Here is a 9,822-nt window from a genome sequence, read left to right on the forward strand (position 1 = left end):
ATACAGCTACAACTTACAATTGTGTCTATTTAAATATTATCAACAAAGCCTAAAATAATAGAATAGTAAAAAAAATCCAAGCATAAAATATTAAAATGTGTAGTTGTGTACATAGAAGTATAGCTAATCCCATGAAAAAAAAAACCCACTTTCATTGGGAGGATATACACATGGGGAGGAATTAATAATAAATTTGTTTATCTACTTTTTTTCAAATATATTTTGTTTTTATTTATTTATTTTTTGGATAAATATCAAATTTTTGGATAACAAAAAAAGAAGAAGCTAATAATGTTAACAACTTGATCTTTACTGTATAATTGGGAAAAAATTTTAATTAACGTTAACAACTTGTTTTTATGGTATTTGAATTTAAATAAATTCCTTCTCTTTTTGGCTTAGAACAAATTATTCACAACTTAAAATTATTTTTAAAATAGAAACAATTTCTTATCAACTTTTTTTTGGGTTGAAGTTGACCATGGTTGAAATTTTGTTTGTTGGATAATTATAGGAATGATTATGGATAATAGTTTTATTATACTATGACTCTCATCTTTTGGTTTTCAAGTCACTATAAATAATAAGGCCAGATTCATGATTTTTTTTTCATTAATATTTTGAACGTCCAAGTATTTATCATCTTTTTAGGGTTATTTGTTTTTCTCTCAAATTCAGTCCCTCTTCGCTTCAAAAAATAAATTCCCAAATTTTTTTTTTTATTCATGTTGTTTTTTACTATTTTTTTTAGGGAGTTTCCTTGAGGTTTCGAAGTACTCGAGAAAAAATTTCTTGAAACTTATATTTACACATTTTGTTTTGATAGGGTGAAATTTGGTACCTCCTCCCTCACTATCAAAGACAAAAATTCAATTCTTACGTAAGTTTTTCTACTTTTATTTTTTAATGTTTAGTAATTTCAATTGTTCATAATTCTTAACAATTACATTGAGGTTACCACTTAAATATGCCTTCAATTATTATTTTTTAATTATTGAATTTAAGGTTTTTCATTTAAATATGCACTTGAGTTTTAATTATGCAAACTCCCTTTATATTTTTCAGGCATCTCCTTTTATATTAGTTGCATAGTTATCTACCATATTCCATTCAATTAATTTTTGGACCTATATATGATTTTTTTTTTTAATTTATTTATGAAAACTTAATCTTACACAATACGCATTCATTATATAACTTAAAGTAAAAGATTACTTAGTTTTAAAAAAAATAGAATAAAAGATTATTTTATTTTTAATTAATTTAAATTTTTTTTATTTTTATAAATTTACACATGATTCTTGATTAAGCTGTGTATTGCACAGGCATAATACTAGTTTTTCTTAATTTTGGTGCAAATGTGGAGACCACACCATAACTATCCATCTAGTTGTCCATTGTTAATAGATCACTTCTAGATTTCTCTTGAAAAAGATAAGACCAAAGTGAGTTATTAAGTGTAAAAACCAAAGAGTCCAAATTTATGAAAAATAATAATAATAATAATAAGTGCATTTGTCTCTTACCATTCCAGGTATCAAACACCTCACGTACCAAGATTTCCTTACTTTCCCCAAGTTTATACCAAACTGAAACAAAGGAAATTATGTCGAAGCTTTCTATACATCATACGCGTTTTGAGTCTTCTAACTTAAAATATGTGAGGCTTGACTTCACATCCCCATGTCATTGTTTGGAATTTACATCATACTACGTCCATAAGATTTTTTAAAATCTTATATGACAAGCTTTTATTGGTAATTAAATAAATAATTGATGTCAGTATTGGGTTTAAATTAGAATTAATAATAATTTATCATAGAGAATTTGTTGTGAAATGATTGAGAAAATGTTATAGATGTAGCATTACTCTTATTTCTGTTGAACCCAATTTTTCATGATTCTCAAATCAGGGTATTCATAATTTTATTAGGGTGGTCAAAATAGGTTAATTTAGAATATAATTTATTTTGTGTGTGTGTATATATATACATATTTTTTGTAAGTCAAGGTAGTCTTGTGACCACCTTGAGTTAAACGTGGAGCTGCCCTGGTCTTGTGGCAATCTCAAATTGTTCAGATTTGGAAGGCGAATCGACTCAGCTAATCCTTAGTAATTGGTTCTCATTGGTGTGAATCCAACAAAACAAAGCTTGGAATCTTTAGCTTGACAAGAATCTCGAGCGCATAGCTTTATGTGGAAGTGATGCCATGATTTGAGTTTGGTTAGTAACGGGACTATGTTTGATTTTTTGGGTTGGTTCAAATGATTTTGCAAGATGATATGGTCTTGTGCGTAGTGGTTGCTCAGTTTTTTTGTTTAGGTTGTGGATTGGGTTACTATGTTACGGTGGTGGTTAGGTGGCTGGTTGTGCCGTGGGTGGCGCCTGATTCGTGGGTGTTTAGGCTGGTCTAGTCCATTTGTTTGAGAGACTAAGAGAGAGTTGGGGAAGAGAAAAGGGATTAGTGTTTTGAGTTTTTGTTTTATATTATTTAATGGGTTGTATGTTAAAATGGTTGAAATTATTTATATTATGTTAATGAGTTGTATGTTAAAATAGGATGGGATGTAAAGTGTAATGGTAAGTGGAGTGTTGAAATAAATAAAGTAAGTTTTTGATGTGCTAAATACTAAATTTTTTTAAGACTTTGGATGTGAATTCTCTAAGAAGTCAAAAGGTAACTCATAGCTAGTGAGCACACAAAGACACTGAGAGAGAGAGAGAGAGAGAGATAGAGAGAGAGTATTTCAAATATCAAACTTAACTCAAAAAGAGAGTCATCAGACATGCGAGAGAGAGTCAAAAGACAAAATACCAGTTATGCCGTTGTGGAGAACAAATTCACAGGTGAGACAAGACGATAATGCAAGAATGTGGTGGCATGACGATTGTCCTATTGGCGAGGCAACAGCGTGTCTATTTAGAGATTTCTTCCTAAAATTAATTGATCAATTGAATTTAAACTAAATATAACAGGCCTTATTTTTTTAATCTTTTTAAATTTTTTTATTTTGCTTTTGAAAAGCTAATAAATGGGGCTTCTTTCTCTTCTTGTTGTTTGGATTAGTTTCGTCGTTGTTTGAGCTATTTTTATTATTGAATGGGCTAAAGTTTTGTTGCTTTTCTTTGGGTTATTTTGGGGTTCCTAGGGCGGGCCACAGATTTATGTTTTTTTGGGGCACAAATGCTAAATTGATCTTAAATATATAGACTTCTTATTGTTGTTTGGGTTAGTTTTGTTTTGAGCTATTTTTATTTTTAGTTGGGCTAAATATTTTTTTATTTGGGCTATTTTTTTTTTTTTTTGTTAGGCCACAGATTTATGTTGGGGGTCAGAGTTAATTTATTTGGGCCCAAATGCTAAAATGCTAAATTGATCTTGAATATATAGAATTTTATTTCTATTTTTAAAAAAAAAAAAAAATACAGGGGGAGCCCGGCCCCAGGCCCCTGGCCCTTAAGTAGCACCATCCTTGTCTCAAACTCACCTTAAAATAAATACTTTTAAATCTAATCTCCAAAATAATTTATGACAATTATTCTACTTCTTTTTTTCTATTCAAAATTATCATGATAAAGCTTTATATTTTTCTTTAATCACATCATATCATCCATTTTGAGAGTGAGACTTTTAAAGCACAATCGCAATGACATCTACCAAACATTCAACAAAGTGAGTCAGCTGCTTACAACTGTTTGTACAAAACATTTATTCGGCCAAAACGTTGCAGCAGCTTCTACACAGCTATTTCCATCACACCAGCTTTTGCAATGTTTACTTCATAATAAAAAAACTGGCCCTTCATTTGATTCAAAATCTATATGGTCCAACAAATTCATTCTTAATTCGCTGCTGTGATTCTGAAGTTCGACAAATTAATGAAATGTAACTATTTTCTGTTTTACTTTTTACTAAAGAAAACTGTAGCTAGTTGTCGAGTTATAAATTTGCAAAATGAAATCCAGTTGTTTTTTATAACAAAAAGTAGTTTTGTACTCAATCGTATGTCACTCAGTTCGTCATGATAATATGTTCGGCATGGACACCCGCCCTTGCTGTTGGCTAATTTCTCTGGGTTTTTTAGTGTTACTGAGATGACCTACCAAACCTAATGATGAAAAAAATGAACAAAAGGATATAGCTAGAGCTCGTGTAAATAGCGTTTTGTTTTTGTTTTTTTTTTTTTGTTTTTTCTTAAAGAGTCATAGAGTGGTAGGAGAATGAAATATATTCAATCTTTTAGAACTAAACCCTACAGAAGATTACTGACAAATGTTAATGGATAATAAGAGACTGGTAGTTTTGTTCCGGCTAAATATTTTTTCACATTTATTTACGTCTACTATTTCACACTACATATTTCAATAATTAATGCAAAATATCCACAATTTAACGCATAAAAATAAATACAAAAAAAAAAAAAAAAAAAAAAAAAAAAGAGATGTACAAAATGTGAGAGAATCAGAATCCATTTTTTCTTGTCCTCATCACTTGATAAAGTTTTATTAATTTTGGGCCATTGAACTATTACAGGAAGAGGATAAGTTCACAGCAAATAAGGACAGTATTGTCCTTGAGAAATACTATTATTTTGTCTTATATACGACAATGCTTGATGCAAGGTTTCCTAAACAAAATAGCTAAAGTGTGCATATATGGAGAAGTTGAACTAAGAGGAAACCACAGGTTTTAGGAAAATGGAGACTCAAGGCACCAGCTTGCAGGAACCACCCAGGTTTCACTTCTCTATCCTAAAGCTTATTTCTGTTCTAAAAGCTATATATCATCTTTCATATGGTTAATGTTGTTTTCACCCATGTATTGCAACATGCAATTCCATAATATGATTCCCTTAATTAGACATATATATTGGATATATGTGGCTTATATTTTATATGTGCATGATTGTGCTTTGTGACAGTTAATTGCTTAATACAGATTTCAGACTCATAAAATGGAAACATACATGCAGATCTCCAATTCCTAAAACTTCACCAGTTCTAACAAATTGGTCATGTTCGCCACGACAAAGATCTGAGAGTCAATTAATTATTATATCTATAATATTTATGTTCCAAGAACAAGGGACTCAAAGTTTGTCATATGAGGCTTATGAGCTTATTACAAGAATTTTAACTCTTTAGATTTGGCTTGTTTTTAGTCCCCTAGCCAACCCGTTTTGCTGCACACTTTATAGCTAGTGGCCTCATCTTTTAAGCATAAGAAGACTATTTGGGCTTAAGTTAAAAGCTCATAGACATTTCATAGGTTCGAACCGAAGAATTGTCGATAAAACTTGCTCCCCTTTTTCTTTTCGATTTTGATTTTAATTTTTTATATTTTTGATGAACAACAAGACTTTATTACAAAAACAGAGGAATTACATAACAGAAGGTAAACTTGCTCCTCTTTCTCTTTTTGATGATACAAAAAAGCTCATTCAAAATATTGTCTAGAATACGGTCATCTTAAAACTATAAAAAAAATTGAAAGGATGTTTATATAAACCATATGTTAAATAAATGACCTCCTTAAAAAAGATACGTGGTTCCTTGCTAGATTTTGGTGGTGATCATGGTCAATACTCAATACAAGGTTGATTATAATTATAGATGAAGCAGAGAACTTCAGCCATATTGCAAGAAGGATATGTTGTGCTTATTGTCAATATTCAATCATAAAATGATACAGCGGTACTGATAGCTCCTCTTTGAGCAGGGTTGAGACAGTTGGAGGAGCTCTGGCACAAGTGATGTAATTTGCAAGTGTGGTGAAGGGTGGACATGCGTCATTACTAGGACTGAGGGACCTGATGCAGGGAAGGCCTTCTTCAAATGCGGTGAAAATTGCACCTGTGTCATGTATGTCATATTTCTTAATTTACTTACATACGTTTGGAAGTTTGCATATCTAATTTTTTGTCAGCAGCCAAGGACTCTTAGGATTAAACAAGCACTTAGAAAGTTCTTAGTTTCCAATGTCTTTCAACATAAGTTTACAAAAGCTTCCACCTTTTCTTGCATAAAAGATATAGTTAAACAGGGAAAAGAAAATAAAGTTGAGGTCTGCTAAGATGATGTTATCAATGTCTCATTGTACCGACAGAAAAGTGAGGGTCTCTCAAGAGTATATATAGATACTTCTCAAGGATGCAATTCACTAATGAAAAAGCGTTTCATTGTGACATAAACCTAGTTGGAAGCTTCCAAGCACCTATAAATGCACACACAAAGCCAACCGTGCTTAAAGCATTTCATTGTGTAATTTTAATTTTAGATTTTTCCAAGGGAAGCTTAAAATTTTAATTATGAGTTTGAGTACTGATTTGGCTAGAATATGAGTACGCAAATACATAATAATTGGATCAAGATATGCATATAGGTGAATCCTACACAAGATGATCACTGATGCTTTCTTTCTTGGTAACAAAGATGGGACAGTAGTGGGGACTCGAATGTGAAGCAAAAGCTAGAGAACTTTAGTGGAGGCGCATTCTGCAAGTGTGGTGAAGGTTGGAGTTGTGTCATCTCCAAGATTGAAGGGCCTAAAGCAGGCAAGGACTTTTTTGAATGTGCTGATGGTTGCACCTGTACCACTGAATGACCTTAGCAGAAGAGTGTTCACATGTAACCACTCCATGTATGATAGCTTGTGGAAAGTCAGCCCATGAAGGCTTGTGTAGAGCTTCAATGGGCTTTATGTCATGAGAGTTTGCTTTGGCAACTCAATGATACAATCAAACTCGTACGATGAGTATTGTGTTAATAAAATAAAAAGACTACTAGAAGCTCTCCTCTATGGACCTATATAAGATTAGTTACATAAGATTAGTGCGTATTTGTCAAAATAAAAATGACAGTTCCATTCTGCTAATTATGAAGACTCAATGCTGCCATAGAAAGTAACCTTGTATGATCTCTTAGAGCACCAAAAAAAAAAAAAAAAGAACAGAATTAAAATTAAAATAAGGATCGGTAAGATACTAAGATTGTTAGTAGCCTCCAACTTCTGTACCATCTCAAATTTTTGGGAGATGGTCCCTGTTTTAATGGGAAATTGCCACAGATCAACACCCTGAAGCTTATTGTTGTTTACCTAAATCATGGCCCTATAGGTAATATGAGATTTTATAAGGAAGAGGTGCCACATTATAGCTTTTCTCAATGAAAAGCTGTTCTGACCTTCACTCAGAAGTGAGCAGAATGAAACGTGTACAATAACGTCACTAAATAGAAAATATTGCAAGGAGATGTAAAAACATTTGGAAAATGCTAAAGCTCTACAAATTCAAAATTATACTACAAAAGATTTATAATCTGATATGCAGTTGCATGTAATTGATGGACTTTAACAACACAATAAATGAATGTCAGTTTGTAAGACCAATTTGTTGTGGTATTCCCTAACATCACTCAAAACATTTTATCTTGATTTTAGATTTGTGCCAGATTTCCCTCCGATTGTCTCGAACTTGCTCAAATAGAAGTCACTATTACTCTGCTCAAATGCATCTACCACTATCTCATACAAATGTTCAATAAACATATCCTCCTTGTACTATGACAGGAACACTTTACTTCGAAGCACACACCCTTTTCAAGTAAGTAATTTCTCATCCCCAAAAAAAAAAAAAAAAAAAAAAAAAAAAATCTCATATGGGTAAGTAAGAAACGTCCTTCACTAATTTCTTTGATCTTATATTTACATACTATAATTTTGATATGAAGTTTATTGTATCAATGTGCACCCTGCACTTCTATAACTGTTGAACCTCTCTCACATAGCTTTGTTAATTAAAATTTTAAAAGTAATAAAGACCTACATTAACCATACATGAAGCGTGCGTTTGAATTGGGCGTTTTGCACAATTTGTGCATTTACATTTTTTTATTGGATCTCGTGAGTACTATTTATGGTCCTACAAAAGTCAGCAAAACACAAATTTTTAAATAAATTTCGATTCCACGGCACCTTTCACACCTTTATAAATTATTTTGTTAAATGTATTTTCAACAATAAGTTTTCAGTTTTCAACGTGGTATCCCGAAATCCAGATGGACAAAATCCAGATGTGAATAAAAAATAAAAAAAAAAACGATGATATCTTGCCTTGTATCTATGTTTAAACTTTAAAAGTAATAAACATAAAGCGTTTTATGAGTGTTTGTGTTATAACAATTGCTTATGCATGGTGGAGTCTCACTTTTTTTCACATTATTAACAAATAGTAGTACTGTACAAATTATTTTGATCTTTACACTCAACCACCCATCACAACATCAACAACGAAAACACTTCAAGCATATAGATAATACACAGGAAAAAAAAAAAAAAAAAACCAATTAATCGTAAAATTTATTTAATACCGACTTGCTCTTCAATCCTGATGAACTCGAAAAGAATAATCATTTTGGAGCAGAGGAAGAAGACGACAAAAAGAAACGCACCTCGTCAACAAAACTCCGATCCTTAGGCCTATCCTCTCTTCTCACAAACCCACTCGCCTCTCTCTCTGTGTACTCACTCAACCCCTCTCTCCCATTCTTCTCCCACAGCTCCTCCCCAAAGCTACAGTGCGCGTAGTACGCCTCCACCTCCGCCTCCGCCTCCGCCTCAGCCTGAGTCTGAATGGGGAGCCGCTCGTAGTGGCCGAGGGCGGTGCCCTCCAGCTCGTCGAGGCGGCCGAGTCCGCGGGTTGACACGGAGTAGAGCTCGCCCTTGACACGGTGACCCGACCCGGGGAGGTTGATCAGGAATGGAATACCGTTGGGTCCGCACACGAGTGGGTAGGAGTGTAGGGTCAGGTGGGTGCCCAGGAAAACGGCGTCGTTCTGGTCTATCAGGGATTGCATTAAGCCGTGGTTCGGAAAACCTCGCTTCAGTGTGCCGTATGTGAAGATCAGGTGGCGTTTGGATTGCCCAAAACTGTCACCACCCATTCTGAGAGAGAGAGTGAGAGATTGTTGACTTTTTGCTGAAATAAAATATTGCAAAATTTGCTGTTGGGTTTGTTTTTATTTAAGGAATCACATTTTATTTTATCTAAAAATTCACATATCACTTAAAAACTGGATAAAATGTGAGGGGAGGGGTCATTCTACTGTACCCCCTTCATTTTTGGGGGGGTACGGTACCCACTTAAATCTAAATCCTTAATTCAATTGTGTTTTGATCTTGACCATTAATTTATTTTAAGTGGATACTAGTAACCGGTAAAACAGGTAACATATATAAACAAAAAATCACAAACAAAAAAACAAATCAGAGACTCTTCTCCTCCGCTTCTCTCTTCTCTCTGCTCTTCTTCTCTTGCTTATTTCATCTCACTTCTTCTCGTCTAAACCAACCACAAGAAACCCAGTGGCTACTAAACAAAACCCTTTGGAAGACCCACGAAAGAAGAAACAGAGTTATTCAATTCCCTCCTCGGCCAGACCAACCACAAGGTCCACAAGAACCCTGACGGCTAACCCACCAAAGAAGCTGGGTTCTTCAATTTCAGCCGTTTAACTATCAACGCATGAGATATATGTAAGTTGTCTTAATTTTTATTCACCGTTACTAATCCAAGTTGTGCTTATTGATTGATTAAGGTTTTTTTTTTTTTTTTTTTTTTTAAGGAGATTTGGGTATTGTTTGCTAACTTTGTTTAAATTGATTTAATTTCCTCTATTTGGTACTAACTGACACTTAGTCAACAAATTTGATTACTTACATGTAGTTTATGTTTCACTCTAGATGTCTCTCTCAACTCTTCACATCTCTTAAACCTCTGTATCTCCCTTTTCCTTTAGTACTAAATCTTTTTGTTTGTTTGGG

At 33.2% G+C, this 9,822-nt stretch overlaps 1 protein-coding gene and 1 non-coding gene across 2 annotated transcripts; one reads left to right on the forward strand and one right to left on the reverse strand.

Annotated features, from left to right (window-relative positions):
- Positions 1 to 4,603: 4,603 nt before the first annotated feature.
- Positions 4,604 to 6,876, forward strand: LOC112032545 (uncharacterized). Its single transcript, XR_010631190.1, has 3 exons — positions 4,604 to 4,738; positions 5,722 to 5,864; positions 6,435 to 6,876. It is a non-coding gene; the product is annotated as an uncharacterized LOC112032545 (transcript).
- A 1,309-nt stretch (positions 6,877 to 8,185) lies between these two features.
- Positions 8,186 to 9,086, reverse strand: LOC112032544 (putative gamma-glutamylcyclotransferase At3g02910). Its single transcript, XM_024065313.2, has one exon. It carries the CDS (start codon positions 8,940 to 8,942, stop codon positions 8,409 to 8,411), a length of 534 nt encoding a protein of 177 aa, XP_023921081.1. The 5' UTR covers positions 8,943 to 9,086; the 3' UTR covers positions 8,186 to 8,408.
- Positions 9,087 to 9,822: the final 736 nt, after the last annotated feature.

Source organism: Quercus suber, unplaced genomic scaffold (assembly GCF_002906115.3).
Source record: "Quercus suber isolate HL8 unplaced genomic scaffold, Cork oak 2.0 scaffold_201, whole genome shotgun sequence".
NCBI lineage: Eukaryota > Viridiplantae > Streptophyta > Magnoliopsida > Fagales > Fagaceae > Quercus > Quercus suber.